Source organism: Salmo salar, chromosome ssa17, assembly GCF_905237065.1.
Source record: "Salmo salar chromosome ssa17, Ssal_v3.1, whole genome shotgun sequence".
Classification (NCBI taxonomy): Eukaryota; Metazoa; Chordata; class Actinopteri; order Salmoniformes; family Salmonidae; genus Salmo; species Salmo salar.
This window is the reverse complement of record NC_059458.1, coordinates 24640587-24653500: the sequence shown is the minus strand read 5'-3', so window position 1 is coordinate 24653500 and position 12914 is coordinate 24640587. Positions and strand designations below refer to the sequence as shown.

Below are 12914 nucleotides of genomic sequence, written 5' to 3'. Positions count from 1 at the left end.
TGGGTGTAGTATTGGACTGGACAAGTATTGCCCAGCCTAAATGTTAATAAAACTCCCATTATCTCCATGACAATGTGACAGCCAAAAGCCAGGTGAACTCAGTTGGGTTTGAGGTCAATTTCATCTTAAATAAGCTCAAGAATTCAAATATCCTCACAGAAGATGATAGACTAGCTGCCCAATTTGAATTTGTGAATCGAATTGATCTCCCTAGTTGTCAAATGTAGACTGAGTGAGTTCAAATGGAATTGACCTCGCCAAACCCCCCACCCCTGGAAGGCGCCAAGGCAAGCGATCACAAGCAGGAGTGTCATTCCACGGGGAAGGACTGTGAGAAAGGAGCGAGAGGGCCGGCACGCTTTGATGACATAGGCACAGCTGTGCTCTCAACATGGGTCCCCTCCCACGTTCAGCAATGCCCTGCAGTGTTAGTAGCACCTGACCACCTTCTCACATTACCTCGGATGGGGACTAGAATGCCATTAGAGAGAAACGAGAGAGAATGGGAGAGATAGAAGGAACTGTGGTAGCCTAGTAGCCGAAGAAAGCCAAGAGTCGAGACAGGTCGTGAGTAGGGGTGTGAACGTTTAAACGAAATTTGGAACCTTAACGTTAAAAAAAAATCCGTAAAACGGGATAACAATATGTTTTATTACCCACAAAATTATAATCGCGGTGCAGCTGGCTCGCCTACTCTTTCTCTTCGCTAATGATGCGAGTGCGTGTTCTCTCTTCGGTCTGTTGCATGTAGAATATCCTAGCCTATTCATTGGGGATAGGCCCTGCTTTACAAGAAATCGCAAAATACAGCATTCTATTGCGAGATACTGCTTTTGATTGCAGATAGATGGGCATAGTAGACGGTTCTGACTCCGTCTGCCTGGTGGCTGACCTGCCTATACAGTACCCCCTCCCATCTCTCTCAGTCCCTCGCTAGCTCGCTATGAAAGATGTGAATGTTTGTTCTCACAAGTACGGCAACTAATCAGTCTTGTTTTTTTTTCTCCTAAATGTCTCGATAAATGTCACGGTATTTAACAAACTTTAAAGTACTTTATTTAGGAGTGATCTGTTCGCAGGCAGTAGGTAGAGGCAGGCAGGCAGCTCGATATTATTTGATTGACAGTTCTGGTGCCCTAGTGATGGATGTTAGTCCCCATTCAGAAGCACAGATCCTTTACAAATACAATTCCCGTTCAGTGGCGCTTCAAAACCATCTCCAGAGAAGATTTCGTGTCGGTATTTAAGACGCTGTAGTGTACCCTTACATACAAACATGCCGTAGCTGAGGCGCTTTCAATGGTATATGACTGCGGTAGATTTAACGCCATTGCCCGGCCCTACCGGTCATAATTGGGACCATTATTCTGCATTGTGAAATTTGTATGATTTGTTCTCCTTATCGTTTTAACGGAAAACCCGATTTAAAAAAATGATGTTTAAACGGCAGTTTAACCCTTAAGCACAATTGTCAATGTGTCACACCCCTAGTGAGGAGTAAGGGAACGTTTCCTTCCAGGGAGGTAGGCTAAGAATGTGATTCATACTTACTCTTTTCCTGTCCGATTACAGTCGAATGATGGTGTTAAAAACAACGAGGCGGAGTTCATTTAACTCGTCCCCGGATGCCAAAACTGTGTACACACTAATTGCACCGAAAAGCTTCTAAAATGCCAAGTGTCTGTTGAGGTAGGAAAGTGGAAGAAAACACACGGCCCTAAATATTTGCTTGGTTTAATTTACTGGTTACTTGAAGAGAACAACCTTTTGAATATTAATAGAGGGCAATTAGGATTCATCCTGCTGTACCGGAGTACATCTGAAATTCACAGGCCGAAATACCTCCAGGACATTAAGCCAGTCTCAGAGCAGAGATTTCCACTTCTCTCCCAGACTCCAGTAGGGTAGGGGGCCTGAGGAGGAACTTGGGACCCCCAAACACTCATGTAGTCAGAGCTGAACTACCAATTAAATGCACCCAACCATCGTGTTTCTTTAACCTACACCATCCCTTTCAGAATCAGACTTATGTAAGAGGGGACAGTATGTAGGTAGGAAAGGAGAGAGGAGTAACGAAGGAAAGAGGAAAGCAGGTGAAAGTACATAGGGATGTAAAGAGAGAGAGGAGGAAGGAAGAAATTAGGAGGAAATAAATAAACGGGGCACTTTTTGGGAGATGACCAGAGTCAGACACTGGAGGCCCAGGAGCCCTTAGACAAGCAGAGACCAAATTCAATATCACCTCCAAGTCCCCTGCTCTCAAAGCAGTCAACAAACCCATCTGGAAGAATAAATCAGCCAGGCCAAACTCCCCAGAGTCCACACTGTTAGGAGCTGACCACACACTTCCTGGGAAATAGTGAGGACAAGAAACAAGGAGAGAAGAGAAAGTTAGGTGGAATGTAGAATTCTGAGAAGCGCCTCGGGAGGTGTGGGCAGACGGAGATTCTTGCCAGCCTGCCTAGAGTCAGTTACATCATCTCATCATCATGGCTGAGGTGGAGGCTGGAGGGAGGAAGAACAGATCGTAGACCTGTAGACGAGGGTGTAGGCTACGCTGTCTGAATGACACATGCACAGTACGGGGAAAGACGGTGAAGGGTTTGTTACGTTCGTTCAGGGATAGCTTAGCTTTCGTATGTTCTATCAGTAACAAATGAACTGAGTGTTATGGTTGCTCAGAGAACCCATTAGAGGCTATAAAACACACACAAATGGTAGTTAGCCTAACGTGTAGCAAGTGTGTGTATTGTATGTAGAGCTACGAATGAATTAAGAAAAAATGCTTACATTTAATGAGCTCAATGCAATCCAAAGCATTAAAACGTAGGCTAGGAGTTAATGTTTCATTATCTGAGCCAGCGCGAGTCAGAGTACTGATCACTCCACCAGTTCCCAGCCATTCTGACAATATTCCAGTCCTTCCTGGCTCTAATGAGTACCCCAGAGCCAGAATGAAGAGCCGCGTGTGATTCCAGTTGCACTTGTCTGCATTACTATCCCCATGCAGAGAGAATCATTATGAGCAGAGACGGCTCAAATTACCCATGCCTCGCCCATCCCCTTCAACTGGAGCTTAAATGCCCGGCCTGAGAACGTCACTGTGTTTACTGAAATTTAACACACACAATGGGCTAATAAGTAGGATTGCATAACCTGTTAGCGTGAGCTTTACTTCCCTCAGATAGATAAGGATGCAGTGGCGAGTAAGGCCTTGTGCCATCCTTTGTTAGAATAATGTCTGAATAGGCAATGGGCCTTAGTTCACTGCTCATGTATAGGGTCACACCTTGACTACTGTGCTTTGTTGAATCTGTTTATTCTGATTGTGCATTTGTTTTTACCGAAATGATTCAAACTAAATTGGAAGATAACATTTTAAAAAGGTTTGCTTCCAAAAGCCACAGTAGGCTTCTACCAATGGTACTGCAGTAGACAATAGCTTAGCAATAGGCCTGAGTTACTCATAATGTCTACCAATACTCTCAAAAGGGTGTCCCTCCACATGTCCTTTTTACTTTCTTAAAAGGAGAGGAGAAAGGAGAGGAGAGCCTGGCACTAGCTGGTTGTCAGCCACTGTGTATGGATCTGGAGGAAGTTGATTCCAACAGAGCCAGGGGGGAAGAGGGGGAAGGGTTCCATTATGGTCGATTCAGAATGTTCTAGATAGTGAGACTGAACAGCCCATTCAGCTAAGCGTACAGTAAGCTACACCTCAGAGAACAATTAACTTAGTGTAGTAGTCAACTAGCAGGTTGCAGGTCATCCTCAGAGCTTGACCCTACTGGCAATCCTCCCCACCCACCCCATCACCTCCCACACAGTCACCTCCCACACAGTCACCCACCCCATCACCTCCCACACAGTCACCTCCCACACAGTCACCCACCCCATCACCTCCCACACAGTCACCCACCCCATCACCTCCCACACAGTCACCTCCCACACAGTCACCCACCCCATCACCTCCCACACAGTCACCTCCCACACAGTCACCCACCCCATCACCTCCCACACAGTCACCTCCCACACAGTCACCCGCCCAGTCACCTCCCACAGTGACCCACCCCATCACCTCCCACACAGTGACCCACCCCATCACCTCCCACACAGTCACCCACCCAGTCACCTCCCACACAGTCACCCACCCAGTCACCTCCCACACAGTCACCCACCCAGTCACCTCCCACACAGTCACCCACCCAGTCACCTCCCACACAGTGACCCACCCAGTCACCTTCCACACAGTGACCCACCCAGTCATCTCCCTTGACTCCTACACAAGCAGGATCAGAGAGAGGGGAGTGCAGGCAGGGACTACAATAGAAGTGTCTGTGGTGGTGGGGGATAATTGGTCTGACGTACATGTTTACAGAGGGAAAATATCAAGGGTCAACTGGTGAGTAAAGACAAAAGATGAGCATATCTAAATGGGAGCACTCATTCTCATTCTTCAGAATGGATCCCTTTTCCTGGCAGATGCTTTAGACATGCTGTACTGGGGTTTTTCATACATTAAAAGATCTGGAAGCAAGTGCTGTGTTTAAGCAATAAGGCCTGGGGAGGTGTGGTATATGGCCAATATACCACGGCTAAGGGCTGTCCTTATGCACAACGCAACACGGAGGTATATTGGCCATACATCACAAACCCCCGAGGTATTATAAACTGGTTACCGACATAATTAGAGCAGTAAAACTAAATGTTTTGTCATACCCAAGGTATACGGTCTGATATACCACGGCTTTCAGCCAATCAGCATTCAGGGCTCGAACCACCCAGTTTCTTAAACGAGATTAGGTAGAAATAACAGAGATTAAAAAAATACTCCTCCAGCCCAGGAACTGAGCCGAAACAAAGGCTCAGTCGTCCCAAAGGCCTTCAGCCAACCCCAAACCTCCACACTGTCTGCCAACCTTAGACAAATTATAGCAGAGGTATTTGGCTGTGTACGTGTACTAGCCCGAGACAAGTCCCTCATCAGCTAACACAAACACCTGCATATGTCGCTGGTTGACATGTCTATTTACACTATACCAGCCGCTGTTGGTAGCATGTCACACCTACTTTGGGAAGTGTCACCACACCATTTCAATCATTCACAGATCTACAGTGTCAGTCAAATGTCTGTCTCTCTCATCAAACAAAATGTCTTGTTATAGCTCACAAACCTCCTCAGAGGGCTACAGGCCACGTGGGAAGTGAGCATTCCATTGACAGTTATTTGTAAGGCTACAGATCTCGTAAAAACACATCTAGACTATATTAGTTACTTATGGAAATGATGATTCTCAGAGCCATGCATGGAAGCACAGGCAACACTAGAAGCGAAACAGAAAAATTACTGGCTGTAAAATCGCATCCTACTAAGCACAGCCGCCGCTTGGCGACAAACATTGGTTGCCGTGTCAACGCCGCTTTAGACGTCCCTGACAATACAGACCCTTGAGCCGCGATAACGGCACGTCTTCACTTCATTGAACACTCCCCATGAACTACCAAGGGAACGAAAACGTCTGAACCAATGTGAACCAAAGGGAACAAGGGATAGCAGGAGAGGAGTTCTTCTAAGCCTCTGTTCGTTGGTTCCCTAGCTCTTCTTGACAGTGAGTGTGGTTTACAAAAATTGGAGGTCAGCCCTGGAGTCCGCTGGCATTAGTTATATATCCAGCCTCGGGGCAATCCTATTTCGAACCCTCCATTGTCTCCAATGATCTTCCTCAGCATCCCCTCCCTTCATCCTGGGCCGAGGAAAATGATCCCCAGCTTTCTGCAGGAGAGGCTGGCAGAGTTCTCTACCTAAAAGACACTGGCTGGTACTCAGTGCTTTTGTCTGACAATCACTTCACTGTCAGAAACTAGGCTGTGTCGCTGGTGGAGAGGATTGATTTGGAATCGTGCTTTTTGTTCAGCTTTCTTTCACAAAGCTGGGACATAAATCAAGTTTATTGGAAAAGATCTGCTTCACTAAACAGAACCTGGTGATGCACAGTGAAATAAATAAGGTAGTGTAGCTGATTTGGTGAAAGATGCCCTTGTGGGCAACTATGAGTGAGAAAGGAAAGATGAAAGGAGGAACAAATGACTTTGGGAAGAGGAAGGTAGGAGGCCATGAAGCCCTTTCTGATCATGGTGATAACATAGTCATGGTGTAGGCTCCTCTGACTAGAGGCCCTCTCTGCATTACTGCACCAAGGTAGGCCCTGGGCGGCTACTTGTTTAACAGCTGTCCCGAGACCAGTATTGTCACCCACCACATGATGTCTAACACCAGGACTGGGTAAAGTAGACCAGATCCTAGATCCGTCACTGAGTGAGGAGTAAACCGAAGTACTGAGCTCCCCAAACAAAGAGTAGAGCCTGAGGGGCTGAAGAGCAATCAGCATGTGTCTCAGCCTGGACCCTAATGGACCCACGGGTCTCGATTGAGCGTAGAGGGGGAGGGGAGCTAGGCCAGCTCCAAGAATACAGCAGCCTGCCTGCCTGGTCTTCATATGAAGGGGTGTGATCATCAGCCACAACAATAGAAATCCAGGGTAAAGGGGGTATTGGTTGGTGTGGGTGGTTGTTTCAATACATTTAAATCTGGATTTCCAGACTAATCTGTGAAAATGACATTGTTGTAAACTATGTGAGGGCAAACAAGGCCTGCACCAAATAGAAGAGGCTCTCTTCAATCAACAACCACCTTCTTCTTGCACGAATGCATGTTAGTATTTATGTGCTTTATAAATCAATGTTTATAGTGTGAAACAGATAGAAAACTGAACTGCTTCTAGGCCTATCAATTCTCTCAGTGTTGGAACTGGAAATGCTTTAAACATTTGTTCACTTATTCTGGAAATCTGATAACCAGTTTTTACTGAATTGGCCTAAACCCAGAGTTGCTACTTTAGATTTTAGACTAATTGTCAATCCAGGGTAAAATTAGGTTGCCTCCTAAATCTCTTTGTAAGACAAATCCGGACTAAATAGATCAGGGATAAACATGATCATTAACTGTGTGTGCAATGCTTAAAAGTCCATCAACAATAGGATTGGCCACCTCTGGTTGGTGGGGACCAATAGACTGGTCTGCAATTGACAGGGCAGGGACAATGACTAGCAGTGCATGGTGATATCAGAACACCGGTGCAGCCATAGAACACAGCAGTATGTGACTCTATTCTGGTGAAGAAGTTCCATCCTCCCCAGGAGCCTATGCTCCTTCTCTTAAAGTAGGATCAAGAAGTAGTGTGTGACGTCATCGTAACGACAATCTGCAGCCTGTGTCTTGTCCCAAATGGCCAATGATACTAAATGATTGACTATAATTACCCTGCGTCTGAATCTGAGAGGAGTGTAGTGGTGTTGACAGTAGTACTTGAGGAGATCGTTATAGACCTAGTTGTAGTAGACAAGCACGTTTACATTTCAACCCAAAACTATGAATGGCCCAGCTTTTAAACCAAACCACAAATGAGTCACTATCCCTATGTGTAGTAATATATTATGATGTTATGTCATATACACCAGATAGGCGCCATGAAATGTTGTTTTATAGGGTCAGCCATGGTAGTACAACACCCCTGGAGTAAATTAGGGTTAAGTGCCTTGCTCAAGGGCACATTGTCAGATTTCCCACCTTGTCGGCTCGGGGATTCGAAGGAACCAGTGACCCTTCAGTTACTGGCCCAACGCTCTAACCGCTAGGCTACCTGTCGCCCAGTACCGCCTCATCAAAATAATGTGTCTAAGCTGAATGGATGCACAAAACATGAATGAAAATGATCTAGATTGGGAAATGTTTTGAATGTGTGTGAGCCAATGAACTTCCATTTTGAACAGATATATTCTCTCCTGCCATGTTAAATGAAGATATCCTGCCCAGCTAAAACAATGCACTCGGCTCTTGAACTAAACAGGGGCTTCATTATTGGGCCTCACCCAATCAAACTAACAAGTCAGTAGGCCTAACTGGTTTCCCATATATTGAACAGTTTATGCAATCGTGTTATATGGTTATTGAACTAGTTACTGTGTAAGTGATTTTACATAGGCCTGACAATAGATGGGTAGTGTGAGGTTTTGTATGACCAACTCACCTACAAGTAGGCCAAATAAAACAGCTGTCATGATGGTGGTGGCAATTCATATTTGTAAGGCAATTGCTTCCATACAGAAAAAAACAGGCAGGCAGACACGCAATACAATGCACTCAATACAATAAAGAGGTTTCATTTATTATCATTGTTCAGTTCATTAACATATGCTGACACTTACTTCCCAATCACCTCGCACAGCTCGTAGACATCCTCGAAAAGCACGTCGTCGTCCGCCATGGTCCAAAGCAAACGGGGATGCTACCCCCGTGAAAGTCGCCCCACACCGTATTATTTGTAGAGAAGCCAATGGCCTCAATTGTACAGCTCTGACTGATCCTCGTTGGGGGAGAGGGGGAACTGCCACGGAATACCCCAGCAAGTTCTCAGAATTCCAATGGTCGAATAATTCTAGTTTCCTAAATTAATTTCCCAAATGGAAAGCCGATGGAGAAGGTAATGTTAGCCGGGTAGCTAGAGCGCCAAGCTACATGCGCTGGGTTTAGCTCGACCGTTTGACACTCCTCCGCCCCACCTTCTCCTTCTCTCCCGGCTGGTTAATCCCACGACCACAGCCGAGGGATTTATCAACCGTTTGCACAAAACACACCGCTTTGCATGACCCGAGATTGTATTGTCGGTTAATGCCTACCAGGTGCCTCTTCTTGGTCGATGCATCCGATGATGCCTCTGCCCGAGTAGGCAGCTTGCTCCCCCGCAAGCTAGCTGGCTAACTATAAAATGGTTGGCTATCTCCTAGCAATCTGGATTTATTTTGCCGTTTGAAATAGCCTGCTAGCGCCGTTATTGCGCTGAGCACACCCAACGTATCACATATGTCTTGGAATATTACCGCACATGCAAAACAAGGTTGCAGCTACCTGATCTTAAATCAAAGACCTTCATGCTTATCTCTTAAAATGTGCATCCATGTATATTTCGTTGGTATGTTGAAAATAAAATGATATTATTTCGTATTCCAGTCTCCTTTGAGCACCGTTACTCCAATTTTTACGAGGTCTCGGATGCTGCTCCTCCGGCTTCCAGAAATGGAAGACTCCTCCCTCTCTAGGTTATGAAACTGGTATGTGGAGAGCCATAATGGCTTCGTAGGCGCGCTCAGACTCTTTGCTAATTCCAATGCCACTTGAGCCAACATGACGTTCAGGGCGCCACCCTCCAAGTCCCCCAAGGCGCAGTTTCCTAATCGGTTTCACACTCCCCATTCCACCAATCCACGGTCGCATTCAATGCACCGCGCACACGCGTTGACACCATCAAAAGCCCATCACCTTACGTCAGCGTTTCCACAATCCTTTCACTGCCCTCGCAATAAAATGTATCGTGTATTGTGTATTAATTATTACTTTCCATCTGATACAGATTTGTCCGGACCAGTATTGCACGTCTATAAATAAGGGTATCAAAAAAGGACCAGCATCCATAGCAGCATTGGAAACACAGGAGTTGACTATTAGAAATATATGAACATTTTTTAATATTAGCAAATGCCCTATTTCTAAGCCCTTGTTGCCATGCATTAAAAAAGCAAGTACAACCAGATTCCTGCAAGTGATGGCTTCACATTGGCTGGACATTCTTTTGCTCTGCCTCAACATAAATGGGCCTATGCATTCTACACCCGGCAGGAGATGAGATTTGAAGTGATGTCTGTTGTTCAGGTGTGCATTGAGAGATACTTTCTAATAATAAGTGAGACCTGACAGATATTAGACCTGTTAGGCATAGTCATGTCACAGCCACATCCTGGATCTGTCACATTCACCTCTCTGCTAAATGTATCCAGCAGCCTAGTGATTACAGGGAGGGGCTGGTTCTATCTGTGGAGTTGCATCAGATGCTGTCTGATAAGAATTAAACACAATTACTAACTTGTTGTTATAAAATGTATGTATATGTAGCAGAGAAGCTGTAAAAATTAAAAAAGTTATGTGTCCTCCGAAGAGGGTGGTGGTGGATGGGTTAATAAAACATTCAAATAAGGTGCCTAGTGGTTCTTGTACTATTGAATCCCAAAGAAACAACCATGTAGCCTAAGTCACAGGTTATTGCAATATAACTACCATTCTACCACGTACCTTTTCGGTAAATACCTGGTGATTCATTGGCTTAATGGCAGTGAATGCACTGCTTTGCTTTTGACTGATCCCTGGGCCACATTGTTGACACACTTGCGCCAATGTATTTGTATTATTCGGCCACAACGTCACAGGTGAGTGAGTCACTCTGGATTGGTTGACACTGCCCCCTGGAGGTGGTAATACAGAAAATAGAGATCTTATTAAATGACCAGAGGGGTTATGTCATAAACCCTACAAGTTCCAGAATGGGGTGAAAATGGCAGCCAGGGAGAAATCCATACCAGTCTAATTGGAATTAATGTCTATCCTGATTTTACTTATGCAGGAAAATAAACGTAAGGCACATGATATATCTGAAATTGTGTAATAGAATTATTGTCAACCAAAAATATAGTCATATAATTATAAATACAGTTTTCTTCAAATTCATTATTTTACACAATATCTTACAACAGCACTGGCAAACCATGGTTGACCAACTCCCTGACCAAAATGGCTGACCTCACTGCCATCATAAGAAGGTTCAATACCATTCTAGTATTCTAATTCCTAATTATATGATACAGAACTCCAAATCTAGATGCAATGCAGGAATAATATGATAATATCCAAGACTCACTAGTCATAGGCTCTGTATTATACCCCAAATACTTTTCAAATACATAAGAAACAAATGTACTTTCACACAGAATTTACCTTCGGAAACAGAAATATGTTTCAGTCTACCCAGGCTAGCATTATTATGACAAATTCACTCCAACTCAGGGAGAAATGGTCCCATTTGATACATTTTCAATTTTCTCTCATGAATAACTTGTGTGAGGCCAAAAATGGTCTCTATCTATCAGTTGTTTAATAAGCCATGCTCCGTATAAAAAGGCAGCTTCTCGCTGTACTAATTACTATGAATTATTGTACTATGAATAATGAACATTGCTATTCTAACATGCATTGACGTTTCATCTCTGACTTTGTCCACTGACTAGTACTACAGAGAGGGTATTGTGTAACCATACTAATGACAGCTCTCAACAAACTGATTGTGACAAGAGTTAACTATTGTATGGCTCGGACCCTTTGGAGCCAGCTGCCTGAAGGCATGGATTAGGTTGTATCTCAAAAGTATAATTTGTTTCCTGTCTCCTGTCTTTCCTCTACTAATATGAAGTAACTAGTGAAAGCCAGTACCTAGTACATACATGCACCATATCGAATTTGCCTTTTCTATTTTTTTCGTATCAGTGCAGATAATGGAGATATGAGGAGAGGTTTAAGTATGAAGATGCAGCCCTTAGATTACGATCAATGGATTAATAACTGCTTTGAACAGCCTGACTGAGGTGTACCGGTATCTGGTGCCACTAGGGCGAGCTGCTATTATAAAACATCCCTTGCAGTTTCCATGGCGCTCATACTCTGGCTTTACCCTACTATTGGTTGGATCTATTGGAGGCTATTGATGATCCGATTGGTTGGTGATGTGGTCATCGAACGGTGGAGAGTGGGACTCATCTCATTCCCTCCACTCTAATATCCCCCTCTACCCCTATACCATTACACATGGGCACACTCACAGATAGATAGAGGGAGCGAGATAGAGGTAAAAACAAAGAAAAAGGCAGGACTGGAAAGAGAAAGCGAGAGAAACAGAGAGAGGACAGAGAAAGGCAGCGAGAAAGAGAGTGGAAAAGAGGGAAGGCCTCACCACACCACAAGAGAGCAAGCGGAAGAGAGAAAGAGAAAAAGAGCAGTTTCCATAGCAACAGGGAGGGACCAGTGGTAGTGTGGTGCTGGCAGCTACAGTAACACAGGGCAGAGAGAGGCACTCTGGTGAGGTAACATCATGGCTGCCTCTGTTTTTCAGCTTCATTCAGCTCAATAGACATTGAAGAGTCATTATTTACACAAATCAATATGCCTCTGACAGGACATTATGAAATTACAATAAATCAATACAATTTTATTTGAAAGAAGGTTTTTTGTCAAGTCAATTGACAAAGAGTACTTCATAAATCCCGGAACCAAACCTCTAGCTACAGAAAGCCTATCAGGACTAAACCCCAATTCAATGTGCATTTAATATAAACCAAAAAATCTTTAATTGATTAATTAATTGATATTGTACTCCGTGACAGAGGTAAACTAAACACAAAAAAATTGACAATTGGTCCTTATTTCAGATTGATTTGGTAAGCATCTTCCTTTGTCTCTTTGTACATGCAGTGCCTTTCTAAAGCAGATTTCACAATGTAGATGAATGCACAGACATAGTGGTGAAATATCTTAGTATTGTGACAAAGCTCATTCATTGTTGCTGTGACATGCATGGTAGTTATTACAAACCCATCCTCCATGCTGACGCAAGGAAGCATCCATTTCTATTCACATCATAAAATCTGGACATTTGCATTACCGGAACTCATAGACTACATTTACACAGGCAGCACAATTCTGATCTTTTGCCGAAATTACTGGCAAAAAATCTGACCTGATCAGCCATAAGACCAATCATTTGGCAAAAGATCAGAGTCGGGTTTCCTGTGTAAAGGCAGCCATAGAGCTACTGAAATCTGAAAAGTCATGCTGGCTTTAATAATCAAAATAAGTATATTGTTGAGAAGTTAAACACGTCAAGATAGACTGTTAATCCACTCAGTGTGTACACACCAAGCCCTGATTGTATGCATGTCTGCCATGCAGTCCAGTGACCACACACACACACACACAACTG

At 44.2% G+C, this 12914-nt stretch overlaps 1 protein-coding gene across 19 annotated transcripts in view; it reads right to left on the bottom strand.

The window, feature by feature from the left end:
• The window catches only part of LOC106575631 (peripheral plasma membrane protein CASK), a 41539-nt gene extending 32385 nt beyond the window's left edge, over window positions 1-9154 (bottom strand). For 11 of the 19 annotated variants that reach the window (XM_045699153.1, XM_045699157.1, XM_045699166.1 and 8 more), the window contains exon 1: window positions 8263-9154. In XM_045699153.1, the coding sequence (XP_045555109.1) occupies window positions 8263-8321 (59 nt within the window). In that variant the 5' untranslated portion in view covers window positions 8322-9154. The remainder of the gene's footprint in view (window positions 1-8262) is intronic. The other 8 variants (XM_045699159.1, XM_045699161.1, XM_045699164.1 and 5 more) reach the window with 1 other exon arrangement.
• Between the last annotated feature and the right edge of the window lie 3760 nt (window positions 9155-12914).